Genomic DNA, 23,515 nt, shown 5'->3' with positions numbered 1-23,515 from the left:
AACAAAGTAGACTGTAAAACAGGAAAAGTGTTAATATTCTCTCCAAAAAGGCATAGCATTGTTAAATAAAATGCTTCACCAATCCCACGAGCACAGGCTTATAAGACCACAGACTTCGAACCTTTAACAGTGTTGAAGGCCGTACATTGACCTATACTATAACTTTTATTAATTGTAATGTTGGATAGAGAGTTGTCTCATTGGCACTCATACCACATCTTCATATATCTAGGCAAATTTGGACACACTATTCAAGCTTGATACTGTCTGAATTTGGATTGAGATTAATTTGAAGATGTTATAGGTTTCTAACACAAAATAGTCAAAGATAATAAAATTTTAAATGGGGCATTTAATTAACTACATTAAATTATGTACGGGACATAATCGAAGTAGTGAAGTCCAAAATTAAATAAAAGACATTGAAACTTCAATCCAAGTACACCAAGAAGACATTTCATTGGACAGGTACAATTTTCGGAAATTTAGAAAGTATAAAGTGTTAAAAGGTGATAAGAAGAATTCGAATTGGGATCTTTTAACATCATTTAAAATTCTAGAGCTGGCCAGGTATCTAAGCTGTGAAACGAAGTATCTTAGATGCATGAACTTTATTTTGACCATCAAAATAACTTAAATGATTTGTCATACAGCAAACAGATAAACTGTTGATGCAGAAAGCATTTAAATGTTCAAGATTAACGAAAGAAGTGGGCTAGGGTAGAAATAAGAAACTGTGTCTGTGTTAACAATTACAAACACAGATATTAGCAATACATACCACATTCTCCTTTTATAATTCTTCTTATCTGTAATATAATTTAAATTCTATTAAAAAAGAAATCTAATCAAACCCTTTTTTTTGTAAACATATTGCTGTCTAACAGGCAATAACAATCAAAACAAGGTTATGTGATCTCCAAGTGATATATAAAAAAATCTAAGTTGTAAATGTTACTGTATACAGTTGTGCAGTGAAATTAAAGTTTTATTGTAGATAACATGACATACATGAACACCTATCTAAATGGAAGACGGCACGAAACTAGTCACTCTAATAAAAGTTTTAACTTTCAATCAGTTCTTAAATGGTTACATACTAGTTGTAAATACATAATTATAAGACCCACATTTGGTAAAAAATATATTTTTTGTAACTTTATATGTGGGGTCTTCATAACAAATTAAAAACCGAGTAAACCTACCTGTACTAAGAAAGCAATTTTAGCGATTTCAACACATATTTGCTAGTTGGAATTTTTTTTTAGTGAACTATGGAATAATTTGTTTATTTAAAAGTCTATAATCAACAGTTTTCACTACCTAGCAAACATTCAAGATCAAAAAGTGCAAGCAGGGAATTAAAAAATACACAATTTGGTTAAAACCCTTATAGATTCAGTGAAGCCGTCAATATTCTCCTTTACAGCATTTATGTACGTTTTGGTAATATAGGTTAATCGATATGTTGTTAATATTCCTATTGGAACAAATTGTGCCTTTTAAAAGCAAATTGTTGCTATACTGTTATTTACCAAACGTAACAACCAAACTCAGTAAAGACCTGTTAAAATTCATTTCTTTGATCATTTTAACAATACTTTCCATTATCTTGATGATACTTTTCGTTAAAAACTAAACTTTGTCTAAATACACTGCTGACATTTACCCAAAGGAAAGCAATAAATGTTTGTTTTTAGATTGAGATATTTCAGTGCTTCACCGAAACTCTACACAAACATCTACGACAAAAAAGGGCAATGGTTGAGAGCTCATTAACATGTTTAACCCATCCACATTGTTTACGTGGCGAATTCAAGAGCCTGTAGTTCAGTAGTTGTCGTTGGTTCAAGTCTGTCATATCTGTTTTTCGTAAACTGTTCTGTTATAAATTAGGCGGTTATGAAATAAATTGTTTCACATTTCTCATGTCAAGGCCTTTTATAAACGATTGTACGGTATGGGAATATTTTCATTATTGAAGGCTACATGGTTGTCTATAATTGCGTACAACAACTTCATTTGAACTTTGTTGGATAGTTGTCTCATTGGGAATGATACCATAGCTCCTAATTTTCATATAATACCCAATCTACAAACCATATATCACATGTATTAAATTATAAGTTGAACACAGCCTGAAAATAATTCAGAACAAGAATGTTCAGTGGACAGTGAAAACGGGTTTAAAACTCTAAATTGGCATTAAAATTAGAAAGATTATATCATAGGGAACATGTGTACTAAGTTTCAAGTTGATTGGATTAAAACTTCATCAAAACACTACCTTGACCAAAAACTGTAACCTGAAGCGAGACAGACGGACGAACAAATGGGCGAACAAACGAACGAACGTACACATAGTCCAGAAAACATATTGCCTAAAATGGGGCATACAAACGTTTAATTGAGTTCAATTTACATTACCTGTATCATGGACTTATGTAGCAAGAGGCTGAATTACCACTTTTATTTTGATATTTATTGTTTAGGAAATGAATAACTGAACTTCAACTACATAGCTTTTCAAGGACAATTAAGTTAAAGCAAGGTATTTTTTTTCGTGATTACTCATTATACATAAATGTTAGGACTCCTTGGTGTTTTTCCATACGATACAAGGTAAAAATAGTTTACCCATAACAACTATTTATCTTTTAACGTAAGACTAAAAAGCTCATAAAAGGTCATTTGACAAAATTTAAGCAAATTCTTGATTTTATTTCTTTTGATTGGAGACCAAAATAATATCAATGCAAATATAGAGTAAAAGTTCGAGTCAGCCTTTTCCCAACATATTTTATAAATCAAAAAATCTAGCAACGGAGCTCCATGACCTATCAATATTTTTAGCTTATTTTGATCCTTAACTAAAACTCTTCCAGCTTTATGTATCAATTTTTGATTTTCTTGATTTATTCAATTTTACCTTAGATCAGCCAAGTACACCCTTAGGCAGAATACAATGATCATTGGCAATTGCTAAAAAATTCAAAGTCTCTGGAATGTGACCTAGTGTGCAGAGCCTTAACATAGGCATGAACTGATATGAACTGATAATATTAATGCAACTTCATTCAAAATATCATTGATCTGACACATGTAGATCCTATCAAACTAAGAATAAGAAAATTGCTAATCAATTTAAAAGTCACTGTCCAAAGGGACAGAGTATCAAAATAGTCTTCAAACTGATATGAACTGATAGTAAGCATCTCCATACAAAACATAATTGATCTATCATACGAGGTTCCTATTAAACTAACTTCAGCAGAAAACATAACAGTTCTTAACGCCGGAGCCTGAACTGTCATCGTTAGAAAAGCTATCCCTTTGTCTCGCTTCCAAGGACTTTTGTCGCAGGTAAGACAAAAACGAATTGCCTGATTACTGCGAAATTAAAACAAAAATCAAATATGACATATAGCATTCAATGACGAATTCTAACTCCTGAGTTTGGCAGGCACCTGCAAAAATTTGTTGTTTTGAACATGTTAGTGAGCGCACAACCCCTAAATAACCTTGGTTGGGGGTTATACATCACAAAATACAAGGAACAAGCTTGAAAACAAAGTAGATGGCAAGGGACCAACTTCTCAGATCAGCATAAACCAAACAAACACACAAAGAAACAAAGTAGATGGCAAGGGACCAACTACTCAGATCAGCACAAACCAAACAAACACACAAAGAAACAAAGGAAACAAAGTCCAATGTAATATCAATGCTTGAAAAAAAGGGTCAAGGTAATGTGACAGTGGTCTATTAATCATAATTTTAGTCTTTAAAAATTTGGAGGGTAATCCTTTATTCATTATTTCGTTATGATAGTATGTCTATTCCTTATCTTTTTGAGCAGTTTGATTTCAATGCTTTATTCTTTTTAGCACCAAATGTATCTTCCTAATTGATACCAAGTTTCAGGTGTGGTTCGTATTGCTTAGTCTTTTAGTTTTCTATGTTGTGTCTTGTGCACTATTAGTTGTCTGTTTTTATTTTTATTTTTTAGATATGGCCTTGTCAGTTTATTTTCGATCTATGAGTTTGACTGTCCCTATGGTATCTGTCGCCCCTCTTTTTTAATTATTGTGTCCATTTTACTTCTTTTTTTTCGCCAGTATTCCAAACTCTGTAAACTCAATCAAAACCCTAATCCATAATAGTGTTTAATACATGTGATACTTTAGAACACAGTTGATCAGTAGTTAATTATAATCAGTGCATGTGGCCGTAAACTCTAAGGTCAAATCAACAAATGTTCAATTACCTGACACAGTTTATGGGTATGTAAATCCATATCTGTTAAAGCTTTAGCTATGTTGCGGAATTTTCCTGAACATTTTTCTCTCCAGTTGACCAGTATTCTATACTTCACAACCTCAATCCGATCATAATTAGATCTGAGGTCTTCCCATTCTTGGAAAGACATACCAAGATGTATGGTTAACTCTCGAATAGTAGTTTCATCACATCGTGATGCAAATCTCTGAAGTTCAATATCACTCGGCATCTGATTCAATGCACCTTCCTGTAAACCTAAAATAACACAAGAAGATAACTTTACTGAAAGATTTGATTACTTTTTAAATCAAATATTTGAAAAAAGACATAACATGATCATCTGAATTCTAAAAAAAACCTTTTAACTGAATGGGACATGATTAATTCCTTAGATATCTGACTTATTTTTGTTAAATTTTAACTTATGTATTATAAGGCTTAAAACAAAGATCTTCTAATTAGTTATCAAAGGTACCAGGATTATAATTTAGTACGCCAGACGCGCGTTTCGTCTACATAAGACTCATCAGTGACGCTCATATCAAAATATTTATAAAGCCAAACAAGTACAAAGTTGAAGAGCATTGAGGATCCAAAATTCCAAAAAGTTGTGCCAAATACGGCTAAGGTAATCTATGCCTGAAAAGAAAATCCTTAGTTTTTCGAAAAATTCAAACTTTTGTAAACAGGAAATTTATAAAATGACCACATTATTGATATTCATGTCAACAACACCGAAGTGTTGACTACTGGGCTGGTGATACCCTCGGGGACGAAACGTCCACCAGCAGTGGCATCGACCCAGTGGTGTAAATAGTTATCAAAGGTACCAGGATTATAATTTAGTACGCCAGACCCATCATTTGCGGACACAGACTACTCTGAGGAATTGAATAAAAATAACGGACAAATAAACATAGTTTGTTATCTTGTCCTGCATGTCGTTTTGTTCTTGTTAGTATTCTTTTTATCTCTTTTTTTTTAAATCTTTAAAACATGAAAACAATAAGAAATAAAGAATAAAGGCAACAGTAGTATACCTCTGGCAATATTCATAAAGTAATCAAAAACAAAACCGTGTAACAAACTAAAACCGAGGAAAGCACAGGAACTATCAGAGGAAAGCAACAGAACAACAGAAACCAAGAACTGCCACAAAGACAAACACTAACTTCATAAGCATGGACTGTTTGATAACAACTACCATTTTCTGACTTGGTACAGGACATTTAAAGAAAATATGGTGTGTATAACCTGGTTTTTATTTGTGGTCTCCCGCTTTTATGGCAATGTTAAAAACACCGTTAAAACAGACACAAGAACGCTCAGCACCGAGAAATACATATATAAATATATTAACATTACATTACATGTACAACATATAAAACCATCAGAATAACAACTGATACCTCCCATCATTTTTCGACGGCACACCAGGACATCACAAACGAAATATAAACTGAAAGCAAGTCACATGAATTGATCAACGTCACAAAAAGTTAAAAATTGTAAATGTTAATTGCGATTGAGATTGTAATGTGTTGTTATATGTATGTTATAACCATGACATTTCTATCAAAATGGAATTTATTTTGTAATGGTGTTATTATTTGTATTTTTTAACGGTTTTCTTCTTTATCAAAACTGTGTATAAACAAAATAATCCTGTACATATAGTTTCTTTAATCTTACAATCATATAAATAAAATAACTGCTTTTGTATCTTCACTTTTACATACATATATACAGAAAATAAAAATAAAATAACTGAAATATAAGGCAAACTCATGCATGACCAAACAGTACACACACACGAAAACTAACAACTGACACAAAAACACTGCAGACGAACCACGAGTAACTCGACTAATCTGACAAAGAAGTCATGTGTGAAATGTACCGAATATACAGAATTCATACCACAAATGAAATAAACAGACAAGAACTCAGTTCAAAATGAAAGATAAGAAAGTAACAACTCAATGTACGAAAACTGGATATTTCAATACTGAACCACGTCGTCTCCAACAGCAAACATAAGACATAACAAAATATCCAATCGGACTTATAAAATGTTTGATATATAAATACCGAGACACGTCATATAGCAATACGAATTCACATTCGGCAAAACAGTCATATTCGAGGATAGGTCACGTGAAAGTCATTTAGAGGCTGTAACTCCTACAAGAGGTTGACCAATAATTTTGGCAATATAATACATTGACAGATCTTGTCTTGCTGATCATTTTCGCAATTTTTCTATAATATTATGGTTTTCAAGATAATATGCAGACATGAAGAAAACGTTCATTAATTAAAGACTCCTACATTGAGTCGTCTCATTTTTTTAAAGTTATTGACCAGTAGGTAGATCTCAATATATAGCACATGTCTGCTTTGTTATATATTTTCTATCTTTCGCGCTGAAGATGATAAACACAACATTAATATTGGTTCTATGTTATACGTTTGACCATGTCGGTTATAAGGTGAGATCACCTGACAGTTGTTTTATAAATGAATTATGGTTTTTTTTAAACAAACTTTAAGTCAGTAATCGGATGTTCAGTAGGTGTCGTTTGTTGATGTGGTTCATACGTGTTTCTCGTTTCTGTTTTTTTTTATAAAGATTAAACCGTTGGTTTTCCTGTTTGAATGGTTTTAAACAAGTAATATTTTGGGACCCTTTATAGCTTACTATTCAGTGTGAGACAAGGCTCTATGTTGAAGACCGAAACCTTGACCTAAAATGGTTTACTTTTATAAATTGTGACTTAGATGGCGAGTTGTCTCATTGGCACTCATACCACATCTCTCTATATCTTTTTAATATTGGTATTGTTGTTTTAAGTACAATGTCTACAACGTACCCCAAAAAGTCATATACAGCAACATATTGCAAAGTAACAAATATATCAGCATAGTTTTTTTATTCATGTTTTTGGATGGATTGTTGTAATGAAGAGTAAATTTATAACATATTATTTATATTCACCTGGACAGTTCACTTCACATTGTTCTTTTGCCTAAAACGATAAGTACTGTACAATATATGCTCTATTTTAAAAACATTCCGTCACAATGACATGTGAAACAAGAGGTAAATTACAAATTACAATCCCAGACAATCATAGAAATAAATAAAACAACTAAGAAATGAAATGTATAGAAAATTACTTTACTTTATATTATAATATTTTAGTTAACTTTGAAATGAATAAAGACACATTTTTAATATCTTTTATATATCTACATTCACGAATCTGCCCAATTGGTAAAATTAGATAAAAGAATTGAGTTTATCATACATGTTATATCTAAAGCTAATAGTAAAATAAGTGTGACCATGATCAAGGGCCGTTCATACTGTTTCAAATGTATAGACTACCTCTCCTCTTCCTGTCAATACAAATGTTGTAAGAGTTGTTTGGTTGGAGAAGTCAGAACACAAAGACCTGGATAATTTAAAATCTGTTTTTTTAAAGGCTGTCGACAATCATGATAATTGATATTTGAACGCTTTAAATTCAATGATACAGAAAAAGGAATTATAAGCTTTTACTTTTAATGCATAACGCATGTGTGCAAGTGACTTTCCTGTTTACACGAGTACACCATTATACTCTAAAAACTAATTAAGTCCCTAATCAAAAGGCAAAATCAAAAGCTCAAACACATCAAACGAATATAAATAACACCTGTCATATTTTGGACTTGGTACAGGCATTTTCTTGTGTAGAAAATGGTTGATTAAACCTGGTTTTATAGCTAGCTAAACCTGGCAATTGCATGACAGTGGCATACAATTCCATTATATCGACAACGATGTGTGAACAATACAAACAGACATAATAGGTTAAAGTGTCAAAAATAGGAGTGAAGCAGTCAACATTTTGTAATCTGTATCACTATAAAAACAAACAAATATGTCGACAAAGAAATACAAAAAGACTTATAGATAGACAAAGCACATAAGCAAAAATGAAAGACAAACATACAAAAGTTTACCATAACACAATAACACAATGACGGGATGTATAAGTACCGAGCCACGTTGAATAGATATTACTAAAAATAGATTAAACAGTAAAAGTAATATTCAAAACTTGAAGACAAACACAAGAATACTATAACACGTTATTAAGATGATTTACTTTGATCTATGTTCACCCTTGTGCGTAGTAACCTTACTGTCAGAAGAAATGCCGTATATTATATTGGATTTCAATCATTGTTATTATTTATGTTGATATCAACTTTTCACTTGTGGTGCATGCATGATCAATGTTTCTGTAACTTTATGTTATTAAAATCATTTGAAGCGTTTTTCGCAGACTTGAGATATAAGTCAAACATGCATTTTACCCCTATATTCTATTTTTAGCCATATGGGCCATGTTGGTTGGCAGTCAGGGTCGTCCGACACATTTTTTAAACTAAATACCCTAATGATGATTGTGGCCAAGTTTGGTTAAATCTGTCTAAGTAGTTTCAGAGGAAAAGATTTTTGTAAAAGATTACAAAAATTGTAAAAAAATTGTAAAAAATAGACTTGAAAGGGCAATGACTCCTTTAGGGGTCAATTGACATTTTGAGTCATGTGTCATGTTAACTTATTTGTAGTTTTAACTTTGCTGATCATTTTTGCAGTTTATCTCTATCTACAATATTATTCAAGATAAAAATAAACAAGTATTCTGAAAGTATCGCATGGCAATGCATAGTCCCCTCCCTACCAGTTTAAAATCAATTGTACTGGAACAAAATGATAACTTGATCTATAACTTGTCATGGTGTAAACTATATACATGTAACAAATATCAAGTCAATATCTTCAAGCTGGACGAAAAAAGTGCGGAAAACTGATAATTTAAGTGCATTTCCTAAATCCAAGGACCATAACTCTGCAAAAAGAATCATCAAACCGAAAGAAAATTCAAACTTGTTCTGTAACTTGTCATGATAAAACTATATACCAATTATCAAATCAATATCTTCCAGCATGACAAAAAAAAGTGCGGAAAACTAATTATGTGAGTAAATTTTCTAAGTCCAAGGACCATAACTCTGCAAAAAATCATCAAACCGGAAAAAAATTCGAACTTGATCTGTAACTTGTCAAGATTAAACAATGTTCCAATTATTAAATCAATATCTTCAAGAATGACGAAAATAAGTGTAGACAACTGATTATTTGAGTGAATTTTCTAAGTCCAAGGACTATAACTCTGCACAAAATTATCAAACTGGAACAAAATTCGAAATTGATCTGTAACTTGTTATGATCAAACAATATATCAAATATCAAATCAATATCTTCAAGCATGAAGAACTAAAGGCTCTAAAGAGCCTGTGTCGCTCACCTTGGTCTATGTGAATATTTTCTTTGGTTACATCTTCTGACATCAGACTCGGACTTCTCTTGAACTGAATTTTAATGTGCGTATTATTATGCGTTTACTTTTCTACATTGGTTAGAGGTATAGGGGGAGGGTTGAGATCTCACAAACATGTTTAACCCCGCCGCATTTTTGCGCCTGTCCCAAGTCAAGAGCCTCTGGCCTTTGTTAGTCTTGTATTATTTTAATTTTAGTTTCTTGTGTACAATTTGGAAATTAGTATGGCGTTCATTATCACTGGACTAGTATATATTTGTTTAGGGGCCAGCTGAAGGACGCCTCCGGGTGCGGGAATTTCTCGCTACATTGAAGACCTGTTGGTGACCATCTGCTGTTGTTTTTGATTTGGTCGGGTTGTTGTCTCTTTGACACATTCCCCATTTCCATTCTCAATTTTATTAAACAAAGGAAGCAGATGGATTCATGACAAAATTGTGTTTTGGTGATGGTGATGTGTTTGTACATCTTACTTTACTGAACATTCTTGTTGCTTACAATTATCTCTATCTATAATGATTTTGGCCCAGTAGTTTCTGTGGAAAATGTTAGTAAAAATTTACAAATTTTATGAAAATTGTTAAAAATTGATTATAAAGGACAATAACTTCTTAGGGGGTCAATTGACCATTTTGTTCATGTTGACGTATTTGTAAATCTTACTTTGCTGAACGTTATTGCTGTTTACAGTTTATCTCTATCTATAAATATATTCAAGATAATAACCAAAAACAGCAAAATTTCCTTGAAACTACAAATTCAGGGGCAGCTACCCAACAACAGATTGTTTGATTCGTCTGAAAATTCTGGGCAGATAGATTTCAACCTGATGAACATTTTTACGCCCGACAGATTTACTTTAAATGCTTTAGTTTCAGATATATAAGCCAATTTACCATATGTTCTATTTTAAGCCATGCTCAAGTGATGCTTGTCAGCACTTGTTGAGTTGATTCAAGATTCTGTTATATAATAATAAAATCAACTTAATAGTTCTAATTTACCTGATCTTGATTCCAAATATTCCACTTGTCTTTAGTATGTACAATCTTATGTTTATGACAGATCCATTCATCAGTTGTGAATGCTGCCTCTTCTGGGATATGACATTCTAACCTGGAGCATGCATATTCAATATGGAAGGGTAGTTTTTGGCTGCTAGATATGGCATGGACTGTGGACTGATAGAACTCTGATATTCTCTCCAATGTTGTAAACATGCTTTCCTTGATGCCCGTGGCAATATCTGGAACAATCAGCCCGTTGGAGGTCTTATGGACTATGTACAGCAGAATTTTGTTGGCTTCAACACATACCACAATATCATGTACCTTATCGAATGATAATCCAATAAATCCTGAAAACAGAAGTGTTTTCCCTTCATATGCTTTCACGGTCCACATACTGAGACATGCGCTAATGAGACGATTCGGTAAGGCTGGTGGTATAATTGACCCTTTGAAAACAAAGGCTAGGCTGATTGCTTTCTCTGGTGTGCACTCATTTGCCATGAAACTTGTGTCGTTTCTTTGTGTTAGCATACAGGGAACAAAGAAGTTTTCCACTGGTAACCGATTTCCTGTTTTCGTATCATACCTTCGCTGCTCTGACAGAATATCAAGGTGGATGAGCATATCAAATATAAACTCTTTATACGGTAATATTTCATTGAAGTGCTTTTGCTCCCAAATAAGATACAGATCGTTTCTTTGTATGATTCCACTTCCTGACATTCTTTCAAAAGTTTTCCTTATGTCTCCTTTCTTTGGCCAAAAGCCTTTATCTGTAAAATAAAATAGAATAAAATATCAACAGTGAAGAAATAAACATAGCATCAGTTATATGTTAGATTGTTGAGCCAATGCTTTGTGTTTGATATTAAGCCTTTCTCTTATAGTTCAGAAAGCATAAAAATCTTTCCATGTTTATTTATAACTAACAATACAAATATTAAAAAACTTGAGTTTGAACTTTTTTGCATTTTACTTAAATAACTTAAATTGGATCAAAATAATTAAACAATAAAAATATGACTAACGTTTCACTTCTACAAAATTCTGAAAACAACACTAAATATTAAGTGAAATGCATTTTGTTGTAATTATGAAAGTCTTTTGTATCAAGATAAGATGAGATGCATTTTCTTTTAACATGTAAAACTTTGGATAATGTTAGAAATCCCTTTCTAAGCAAAATATAGAGTAAAAATAAAAATATTTCAAAACTTGATAACAAATCTCTTTTTATTTGGCTATTGGGAAATGAAGATAAAAATATTTTGATAATTATTTGTCAATTATTAGAGGTTTTAAATATAAACAGGAATACAGTATTAAATTAGATTTCTCTATATAAAGATATAGAATGATATATATGATCATATATACATAGTTATTTCTTTTACATGTAAGAAATTATAAGTATACTATGAGTTGTGCTGTCCAATCAAGGGACCAGAGTAACAGACAATGGGTCATATTATATTATATATTTTTATTAATACAAATTGCTTACTTCATTTGCTTTGATATTTTATATTAACCATTTAAATCAAAAATTTACTTTACATTAGGCCAATTAAAATTAATTGATAGATTTTCATCCCCGCCCGCCCCTCTGAAATCGTCCCGCCCCGATTTTTTTTATTTTGCAAAATTTACGATTTCCGGATTTTGTTCATTTCCGTTAACGGTAACCGTCAATAATTTCGTTTCATTCGAACTTCCTGTTTATAAAATTTCGGTTTTCATATTTCTTGTTTCGAGTACTTTAAAACGATTATGTTGACAAAATCTGCTACTCAATGATGACAGTATCATCTACGGAGAATATAGAAAGATTACCAGAAGGGCATGAAATATTCGGGTTACGACTATTAAATACGCTGTGTCCAACGCAAATCGCGGTATGTTACAAATTGGAAATTTCTTACATCAGAAAATTGTGGATTTATTTAATAATACATTGACTTTGTGTAAGCAAATTTTGGCTGTGAATGATTTCCAAAGTGCAAGAATCGTGGAACAAATTGGTAGAAAAAAAAGAGTTCAAAAAGTCGGCAAACATACACATTGTGTACTAGAAACCCCTTAGATTTACCTATGGCTATTGTTTTTGTTTAAAAACACAAAGTACCATTTATAATGTAATTATATATGCGTCACTTCTTGCATAACTTGAGAATCTTAAAAGCGCCAACTTTACTATTCCTGGCAACACTTGTTTGAGTTTCATTTCATTCATAATACTTGTGTTGCATACCATTGCATTTGCATAAGTTTATGGGGACTACAAACCATCGCTTAGAGAGCAAAATAAATTTGGAATAGATAGTCAAATGAATAGAGAATTTCTCCATGGTTTAACTGTTTGCTGAAAATATGTTTCTAAAGTAGCAATTGCATGTAGAACAGCCCGCGTTGCAAATCAGAGATGTTTATTCAAGAATTATGTACGATTCTTTATACATGTTTAAACATTTACATGATATAAGCTAAATTTTGTAATTGTAACACTTGCATATATATGAAGTTCACGCCACAAGAAGGTTTCAAATTGAATAAAATTTAAAAAATAAAATCCTCCCACCCGCCCCATTTTTTTCAAAACTTTGGATGAAAATCTACTAATTAATTTTAGTTGGCCTTATGTTTGAATATTATATTGTAATAATTTTGCTCATTTTGGGTGCCATGATTGGAAAATAAAACATTTGTTTGTTTTTTTATTCTTTTCTTTTGTATCAGTAAGGCATAGTTGTTGCATCTATATCAATGTTTGATGGTAAACAAATCGCTGATTTTCAAGTACATGTTCGTTATTGCTTAAAATCCCAATGAAAATATGAACTAAAATTGAGAATGGAAATTGGGAGTAAATAGTTATCAAAAGTACCAGGATTATAATTTTATACGCCAGACGCGCGTTTCGTCTACATAAGACTCATCAGTGACGCTCAGATCAAAATAGTTAAAAAGCCAAATAAATACAAAGTTGAAGAGCATTTAGGACCCAAAATTCAAAAAGTTGTGCCAAATACGGCTAAGGGAGTAACATATTATAAGTTATATGGTTCGCTACTGACTCCCTACAGATCTATAGAGGGTTTGTAAAAACCGTAGTGGTTGAGGCCGAATGCCGAATCCCATATGGATTTTTCTCAGTCAGTTGGGGGTCACTAGTTAGTCGAATTACAAACTCATCACACACGAAACTTTTCCTGATGCGTTTTGTAGTAAAATATATGAAATGCAATGAAATACAACAACATCAATAGATGAAGTCACCATTAACATTAGATGTGACGTCATAAACCCCCTTTGAAATTTACTAATCCCCTACGGATTCATAGGGGGTAACCATGTGACGGCGTTAAACAAGTCACAGCGTCATAATTTACCCGCGGTGATATATATATATATATATATATATATATGTTATTAAAACTCCGTCTATTACGATGAATGAAAAATGTAGCTGACAATTTCCAGAAATTAAAGAAATATTTAAGAAATAATTCATGGGGGCTTGAATATATCGTGATTTACCACGGGTTGGCACTTTATGACAAATATTTCACCCTGAGCGATAGCGAGGGGTAACATATCGGCATAAAGAGACAACCCGTGGTAAAATCTAAATATATTCAAGCCCCCAAGAATTATTTCGCTTCTAATAGGACACATACGGCAATTCTTTTGGATGGAAGCGCTCTAGGTGGAGGCAAATATTTGCCGTTCCCATAGATAAGCGCACTATAAAATTGACGTAAAAGAACGGAGCTAACTGAATTAGTGACATGCTTTAACTATTTACAATAACATTTTTAGATCGTTTTAGATGCATTCAAATGGTAATTTACTTATATGTCTTATATGTTTAAAAAAAAATGGCTTATACCACATTTTAGCATTGTTTGTTTACGTTTCCTTGTTGTGATGATTTTCTGTTTCAGAAGCGTGTATTTTCCAGTAAAATGCTTATATTCTTACGTCATCGTTCTATGACGTCGGGAAGGTCATTCATAAAAAAAACATATGACGTGGGAGTACGATCGGAACAGCCCAGGAAATATATTCATATTTTACCACGGGTGTGTACTCAAAGCGTTTGAAGGACGTCATGTTAGAATGTTATTTATAAACTGTTGACACAGAGATATTTTTCACTGATATGTCATTTTGATAGTAAAATGCAAATGTTGAAATAACAATCATTATGGCAATACTTTATCTTGTTAACTAAAAGAAACATTTGGAGTAAATAAACCATGTCTTGATATGTAGGGCCACGTATTATCTAAGAAAATGAGATACACTGCATGCTAACTGTACTATGAAAATTTGTTTTCTTTTTTAAGAAGACTTCCGGTGGTGCATTAATATAGTAGTGTGGTTAGCCCAGAGCGTTAATTTTGACAATTTTTGAAGTATTTAAAACCAGCCGTGAGTCTTCACGGTGTCAAACATTCCATACTATCAATTTTCATTCATATGATGTGCTGACATAACAGATTAACGTTGGAATTTGACTTCATTTGGCGAGTGTAAACAAATCTGTCATTTTGTTTTTTGTCAGAAATGCCAGGATTGTCAAATAAAAGTTTGTTAACTTCTAGTTAATCAGATCGAAAGGTAAACATGGCAGGCGGCTGGTTTTGTAATTCCTTTCAGAAGGTATTTAAAGGGGAAGATGTGCAATGTGAATACGGTACTTTTTATTATAGCAATTAATGTTTGAACTCTCAGATGATGATTATGATCACGTTAAATCACCAGCCATGCATTGGTTTTGTGCGAGATCAAAGAGAAAAAATCCTTGAGGCTATAAAGAGTAGGGTTTCAAAGCTTGAGGAACAAATTAAAAATAAAGTTGATTAACCCAGTGGCAAGTATATGATACAGGAACTTGTTACACACATGAGGCTACAGCTAAAGTGGTTGAGTCTGTAAATCAGAAAGATTCAGATTTAAGAGATAGTGCAATGTGGGAACAAAATATAATCATATTTAGTGCAACAGAGTGAGAAGCAGATGAAGGTAAAGATAGACAGGTTGAAGAAACAAACTTTATGAATAATCTTTTTGATTTTCTTGAATCTGATAATAATAGCATTAAAAAGAGGACAAGGTTAGGTCGTTGTAGAAAAGTAAAAGCAAATAGTGATTCAATAATTGACACACAAAATGGGGAAACATCTGAATTAAAATCTAGACAGATAAGGGTCACCTTAAAAGATGAAGATGCAAAACAAGAAACGTTGAAAAAACTTTCAAAATTAAAATCACTTGAGGAATTATGCCATTAAAAATTTATAAATTGAGTTAACAGAGGGCATGTCAGAGTCAGAAGGGGAAGCTCATAAATTGAGTATAACAAAAGGCATGTCAAAATCAGAAATTGAAGCTTATAAATTGAGTATAACACAGGACATGTCAAAGTCAGAAAAGGAAGTTCATAAGGCCCACCGTGGGTAAATTCAAGTACGTTGTAAAAGTGCAACGGATTTATACTTAAACAGAAATGTACATAAATGTGTAAATGCGTTACACGTTCAAAGTTCTTGTTTAGTTAAGTTAGTTAATCATTTTAATCACCAGGGTTTATGTTGTATATACACAAATGCAGATAGCTTTATGAATATGCTTGAAGGGTTTAAAACCAGGTTCTTTTGTGATACCATATATTATAGCTATTACAGAGTTCGTTTCAAAGAATATAAGGTATATTTTTACATTGTCAGAATTAAATTTGAATGGATATGAGTAATTTCCAAGCAATTTTCCTATAAAGCCAAGAGAGGAATTATTATCTATATCAAAAATATCTCAATGCAACAGATATAGATATTGACTCTGAATTTGAAGAAAGTGTATGGATGAAGATTCCATTATTAGGGCATGACAATTTAGTATATGGATGTATATATAAAGCTTTCATCAAATGAAAGGAAACACAAGGCCTTAAATGATTAAATGAACAAAACAAGAAACCTTGGTCATAATTATACTCATATTTTGATAAATGAGGATTTTAATTTTCCAGATATAGATTGGGAGACCTGGGATGCAAAGAACGAAACTAGTACAGAATTTATAGAATGTCTTAACAAGAACTTTTTACACCAGATGTGTGTTGATACAACTATAATTGATATTAATCAAGAGTCTTCCATACTTGACTTGATAATTGTAAATGATGTGAATAATATAGCAAATATTGAGCACTTTGACACTGTATGAACTAGTGACCATTGGGTTTTAAAATGTGATTATATGTGTTACTTTATATACACAACATGTGCTATAAAAAGATTAAATTACTATAATACTATAATGATATGAGTATCAATCTTTGTCCAAATAACATAGATGACAAATTTTGTTCATTTGAGTGTCTTATTAAATGAACACTGTTTCCTATTCTAACATTAGACTCGGACTTCTTTTAAACTGAGATTTACCGTGCGTAATGCTGTGTGTTTGCTTATTCTACATTGGCTATATAGTATAGGGGGAGGGTTTAAATCTCACAAAACATGTTTAACCCCGCTGATTGTCCCAAGTCAGGAATCTCTGACCTTTGTTAGACTTGTATGTTATTTTTTAAATGTTGGTTCATTTATATGTTTCGAAGTTCAGTGTAACATCAGTTTTTGCTGAACTAGCACACATTTTTGCTAAGGGAGCAGGTGAAGCCAACCTACAGGTGCTGTGTTGAACACCCATTGGTGGCCTTAAGATGTTTTCTACTATTTGGTTAGGTTGTTGTCTCTCTCTTTGTCCGTTATCATTCTCAATTTTACTCATAATTTGAAATTATTTACTCTACTGTATCAATCAAAGTTATTTTGGATATAGTTATCACTAAATACCTGTCACGAAGGATCGCATAACTTCCACCAGGAGAAGTGGGCTGATAATCACATAATCTCTCAACTGGGGTGTATCAAAATATACTATTTTTCCTAGCGAATGATGAAAATGAAGAAAATCCCTGAGCTGATTAAAAGACAGGATGGACACCTTGCTGATGGCATTTAATTCTTCAACTTCTGCCAGTGACAGTATTTGCTTCCCTTCTGATACGAGCTCAGCAATCTCCAGCTCAAGGGGAACACAAGCATTTGGCATCCTCTCTCCCCAACATGGATGCTCAAACGTTAAATCTGTAATGGTTTTCTTCAAGACTTCTATCTCTGAATCAAATTTGTCTGTTGCATTTACGAATATTCGTTTGTCAAGCACTAGATGATGTCGTCCTTCATGGCCTTTAAATAACTCTTCTACTCCAGTGAAAATCAATTCACGCTGCGTCTCAATAATCTCCTATAAAGAATAACAGATTTTCTGTAGTGAGAAATTGAATTTATTTGTACTCACTACGAAAGAGGAAAACAGCTCGGCAAGCCTCGCTTTTCGTCCTGTTTCTTAAGGTCATACATCTAAATTTTATATTTTCCGACAAAGAACATATATTGTATATTTAAGTGTTCGGTAAACAGGAATTTGTTGAGTGATGAATCTGAAAAACATCACACGGTATAGCTGACTTATACAAATCCTGAAATGTAATTTATGAAATCCTTATGATATAGTTCCTGAGAAAGACGAGACGAAAAATATTCATGGAACGGACGGACGGACTATAAGGTGAAACAGTATACCCCACTTTTTTTCAAAGCGGGGGTATAATTATATAAAGTCATTATGAAAGACAGGTGTTATGTATGCTTGTGAAAAAGGAGAGAACAAATCTAGGGGATAATACAAAATTTATAATGCAACAGACAACACCTTTGTCATAAGAATTTATGGAAAGACAACAATAACAAAATATTTCACAAAAAAAAAAGATTGAACAACAAGAACAATGAAGAATGTCACCATTATTATTTCTTCAAGTAAAATTTTCACCCAGTTCAAAAACAATGGCAATTTGCTCACCGTTTAGTACTTAAAAAATACCACAGTAGTATACTGGTGTTCAAAAGTCACAAATCGCTTTAGAGAAAACAAGTCCGGGTTACAAATTAAAATCGAGGGATACACATCAACTATAAGAGAAAAACAAAGGAACAACAGGAACACCGAAGTGCAACAAAAACAAACGCCAACACCCATAGAAACGAACTATTTGATAAAAACTGCCATATTCCTGACTAGGTACAGGACATTTTAAGAAAAAAAATGGTGGGTTGAACCTGGTTTCATGGCATGCCAAACCTCCGCTTTATGACAATCTTAAGAATATCGCTAAAACAGTGAAATACAGCACAGACACATTCACATGCAAGAACATTCATAACAGATAAACACACAAACAAATAATATAATAGTCGACACAACATACAAACCACAGAACTACAAGGAACATTTTCTCCATCAACGAAAAACATGCACCACAGGATATAACACATTATTCAACCGAAACCATAACAAAAACATAAAAAAACATGAATGTTGAATGTAGAAAATACAGGGACACGTCGTACAGTAATGTAAAGTAAATTCACTCTCGGTATAACAGTCATATTCGGGATAGGTCACTTTCGGTACTCTGCAGACAGACTAAAATACATTCAGTTTTAAGAAAACTGTGTTAACTCATTAAATATATTAATAAAAGGTTGGCGAGTTGTCTCATTGGCACTCATACCACATCTTTTTATATATACTCCCTTCATGTACACCTATATTAACAGATTGATGTATTCATGTTTAAAGTGACCGTTTATCATACATGTATTTCAGCATAATTTTGTTCTTCATTTTACATTAGCGTACTGCTTCTGTTTACTCTCAACTATTGCATTTGTATTTATATTGTACTTCCTGTGTACATTTGTTTTTAGAGAATAAAACTTTGCTCTCTCTCTCTTCCTCTCTCTCTCTTTGATATTGTGTGTTTCCTTTAAATTGTTGTTTGAATCAGATTGTTTTTTTAACCAGTATGGTTTGTCCTTTCATTATACAGAATATTTGTATCCTTGTTGACCTGTTCTTTTTAATAATAGTTCCATCGGTCTTCAACTTTAGTATGAGGACTACTCATAAAAAGATAAGAGATGTTGCATTCTTTTAGTTTCCACATATGATTTGAATGGCTCCTAGAGTAATAAGTTACATGAAGTTACCTTGATTTTGGAACTATTGACACAAGCTCATTAGATAAAATTGAGAATGGAAATGGAAAATGTGTCAAAGAGACAAAAACCCGACCATAAAGCAGACAAACAGAGTTCATTTGGTTAAATTATGACATAAAAAAAGATATAAAATCATCAGATAAGCCAAATTATAATTTTACAACAATCGTCCTTTAATTAATTTAACTACAGATATAAAAGACTATCATCAAATAATTTAAAATTGATAACCTCTATGAATAAGTGTTTTGTCTAAAGGACCAATAAGCTGACCTTGATCTTACTTAAGGTGTGCTGTCTAATTACCCGTGATAACTAATCAAAAATATTTTTTATTATTGTATTGTGTTTTTGCAGATCAATAGTTACTTACTCCTTCAAATTTATAAAACTTTTCCGCTACAAATAAAATGATTTGTGAAGAATACCTTTGTTCCAAAAGATCACTTACCCTTGGTACTTTGTCTTTATGAGTAGCAACAAACAGTATCTTTGGAATTCCCGCATATACTGCTTTACAATAGGTAAGGATACAGTTGACCCAGTGTTGTAAAAATACTGAAAACAAACGAAATAATCGTATTTTTGTGACTTGCACTTGCTAAACATATCTGAGGGTCATAACTATTAATTACAAATTTAAGCTACACGTTGACCATGTTTTGTTTATTGCTGGTTTGCCATATCGATGACATTTTAAGTCTTGAGTAGCTTAATGATGTTAAGATTTGTTAAGCTTTAAACATCATTGTAGCCTTCTTTTGTGTTTAATATTGACAAATTGTTGATCAGCGCTGATTTTCAAAATTGTCTGAGACTTTGTTTTACTTATGTTGAGAATGTGGACTAATGATGGGCTGTAACACTAGTCCTAGATAGGGGAGGGGTTAGAACTCACAAACATGTTTAACCCCGTCACATTCTACTGTATATTCAGAAATTATTGCGTCCATTTATTATTGCGATTAAAAATAAATGGGGAATGTGTCCATGGGACGCATATGATTCCACCGCTTACATATATAAAGTTAATTAAAGTGCATGTAATCACTGAAGGGTTAAAATTGCTTTAATTTATCAGTGGAAGGCACACTTAAACAATGCATTGTATAAAGCATTGATTGCAGTTGATTCAACTATTATCATGGACAAAGGACGATAACTCCCATTCAAAAAATTACTTTATTGATATTTTTAGAAAAAAAATATAAAGAGCATAAGTCTAGAACAGTAGAAGTGATGGCACCAAAATTCAAACTTGATCTGTGTATTGTGGTAATAAGCATTGCGTATAAGTTTCATAACATTTGGTTGAGACAAACTTAAGTTAGAGAACGGAAACCAAATATTTAGCAATGTTGCCATTTGTAAACGGGCATAACTCTAGAACGGTACAAGTCACGCCACTAAAATTCAAACTGGATCTGTGTTTTGTGGAATAAGCATTGTGTAAAAGGTGCATTATATTTAGTTGAGGCAATCTAAAGTTTTGGGACGCACAGACAGACAAGGGTAAAACTTAATGCCCTCTCTGCTACGGCATAAAAAAAACGAGATTCATTTTTACTTTTTCAGGAAATTTTGCAAAGAAATATAAGATCAAATATCAGAATGTGAGTCCTTATTATTGCAATAAGCACACAGTCACATCATTTGCATACATATAAACCTTGCAATAATTTCTGAATTTACAGTATAATGTATATGTGCTTGTCCCAAGTCAGGAAACTGTAGTTCAGTGGTTGTCGTTGGTTCATGTCGGTCATACTTAATTGGTTGTCTCAATTGAATAAATTTCTATTTTTTATGTTGGGGCCTTTTATAGATGACTACACGGTATGGATTTTCTCATTGTTGAAGGCAGTATGTTTTTGCAAACATCTCTTAAATCTAACTTGGTGGGTAGGTGTCTCATTTGCAATCATAACACATCTCCTTATTTTTATATTGAACAAAAATCTATTCTTACAATGACACTTGACTTTTTTCAACATTGCTATTGGATGTATTCATGTATTTATATTTGCTTCTACTAGCTGTAACGATTAAAATGGTACCTCTATAATGAACAAAGCACCGGGTGTATTACTGTTTTGGATGTTCTGAAAATAAATAATGCGATGCTAGAACAGCAAAACATACATCATGAGAGGGATTTGCAGTTTTGAATAGGTCAGTGTTACCTGCTGGAGTTGGTGCCATATGCTGCCCTGGAAAACACAACACATCAAGGACTTGTTCATGCAATCCTTTGCTGCCATCAAATACAACAAGAAACAAAGCTCTGTAGGTCATGAAGGTCTGGTGTGTAGTATAATATACATACTGTCCACCAAAGTCCCAGAATATGAGTCGTCCAACCTTCATCATATATTTGCCACTTTTAAGGACTTTTTCCATTTGAATTCTGATTTCATCTTTAGTCATCTTAGCTTTCATTTTCTTTTTCAGCTGCTGTCGTGATAGAGGCAGAATGGAAGTCAGCTGAGGTGATAAAGGTAGGGCTGTTGGAGGTCGGTTGGAGAGGTTACCTGATGTGTTTAATGGGAGAGGCAATGACATAGCTTGTGCCTGCTGTAGGAAAACACCTGGATTAACAATTTCATCATCTTTACTTCCAGAAGGACTTGTATCTGATGCTTGTTGTTGGTCTAACTTTTCAGTAAGATTAGGTTCCTCTTCTTTACTCGAGGTCATTAAAACCTTATTGTAAACAACATCCATGGCATTATAAGTTTCTGTATGGAAAAAAAAACACACCACTTTATAGAATTATAAAACGATAAATATAAATGCTAATTTTTATATGAAGTGCTTCTTTTGCTTTGTACATAAGAAGTGCTTCTTTCGCTTTGTACATAAGAGGGTAATAAAATTCTATACATATAAATATACCTACCGCAGATGTACTTGACTGTTACAATTTACCTCCACATAAATCCACATGTATAATAACCTATATATATAGCTATGTGCATACACTTTGTCAATTTCACTGAGTTAAAATTGAAATTAAAAACAAGAGTACAAATGCTAAAATGTTTCGGCTGCTTTACTAACCCTGATTGAATTGATGTTGACAGTACTGAAAATAAGGCTAACACTTTGTATAAAATTTCAATTTAATCTGTGGCTTGCATGCATATTTCTTAAATTGCATGTGCATAACTTATACATATTTCTGAAACAGAAATTACAATGAAAGAAAACCCCTCCCCCTTCCAAAAATAATATAATGATCTGCTGAGCGCAGCCTGGTATGACCGCAGAGGTCGAACCCTTAACAGTTGGGGGCATTTTTAGACACAATATTCAAGCTATATACTGTCTGAATTTGGATTGTAATCATATTTTTGACGTAATATAGGTTTCTGACACAAAATAAATGTGGTCAAAGATCTTAAAAATCTATTGCGCAAATACTGTGTTCTTCAAACTTGTCAATAATTTGAAATTTTGAAAATTTTGAAAAAAATAAATACATGAAATATGAACCCCTTAAAAAAATGAAAATTACCCCCCCCCCCCCCCCCCCTTTGGAGCAATTACCCCCAAACTCAATCCCAGCCTTCTCTTTGAAGTATGGAACCTTGTAGTACAATTTTAGAGAGATCCATAAACTTAAATAATTAAACACTTGTAAGTGATTGTTTGGAAACAAGAAAAATGTTTGATTTTGACCCCTTTT

At 32.6% G+C, this 23,515-nt stretch overlaps 1 protein-coding gene across 1 annotated transcript; it reads right to left on the bottom strand.

The window, feature by feature from the left end:
• Positions 1–4,243: 4,243 nt before the first annotated feature.
• On the bottom strand, positions 4,244–22,524 carry LOC143084334 (uncharacterized). Its single transcript, XM_076260745.1, has 6 exons — positions 22,011–22,524; positions 20,279–20,385; positions 17,554–18,007; positions 10,685–11,463; positions 7,280–7,310; positions 4,244–4,536 (listed from the first exon to the last, which is right to left on the bottom strand). The coding sequence occupies exons 1-6, from the start codon at positions 22,522–22,524 to the stop codon at positions 4,244–4,246; spliced, it is 2,178 nt and encodes a 725-aa protein (XP_076116860.1).
• Positions 22,525–23,515: the final 991 nt, after the last annotated feature.

This window comes from Mytilus galloprovincialis, chromosome 7, assembly GCF_965363235.1.
Source record: "Mytilus galloprovincialis chromosome 7, xbMytGall1.hap1.1, whole genome shotgun sequence".
In the NCBI taxonomy this organism is placed as follows: domain Eukaryota; kingdom Metazoa; phylum Mollusca; class Bivalvia; order Mytilida; family Mytilidae; genus Mytilus; species Mytilus galloprovincialis.
The sequence above is the reverse complement of the archived record's forward strand: the minus strand, read 5'-3'. Positions and strand labels throughout refer to the sequence as shown.

What these genes read in the sequence shown, in the direction of transcription:
- LOC143084334 (XM_076260745.1), bottom strand. Translation starts at nt 22,524, where the DNA reads ATGACCTCGAGTAAAGAAGAGGAACCTAATCTTACTGAAAAGTTAGAC. An exon ending in ATAAAGACAAAGTACCAAGG is followed by an intron (nt 18,008 to 20,278) that starts GTAAGTGATCTT and finishes TATTCTTTATAG; the next exon opens with GAGATTATTGAGACGCAGCG. An exon ending in ATATTTGGAATCAAGATCAG is followed by an intron (nt 7,311 to 10,684) that starts GTAAATTAGAAC and finishes TTATCGTTTTAG; the next exon opens with GCAAAAGAACAATGTGAAGT.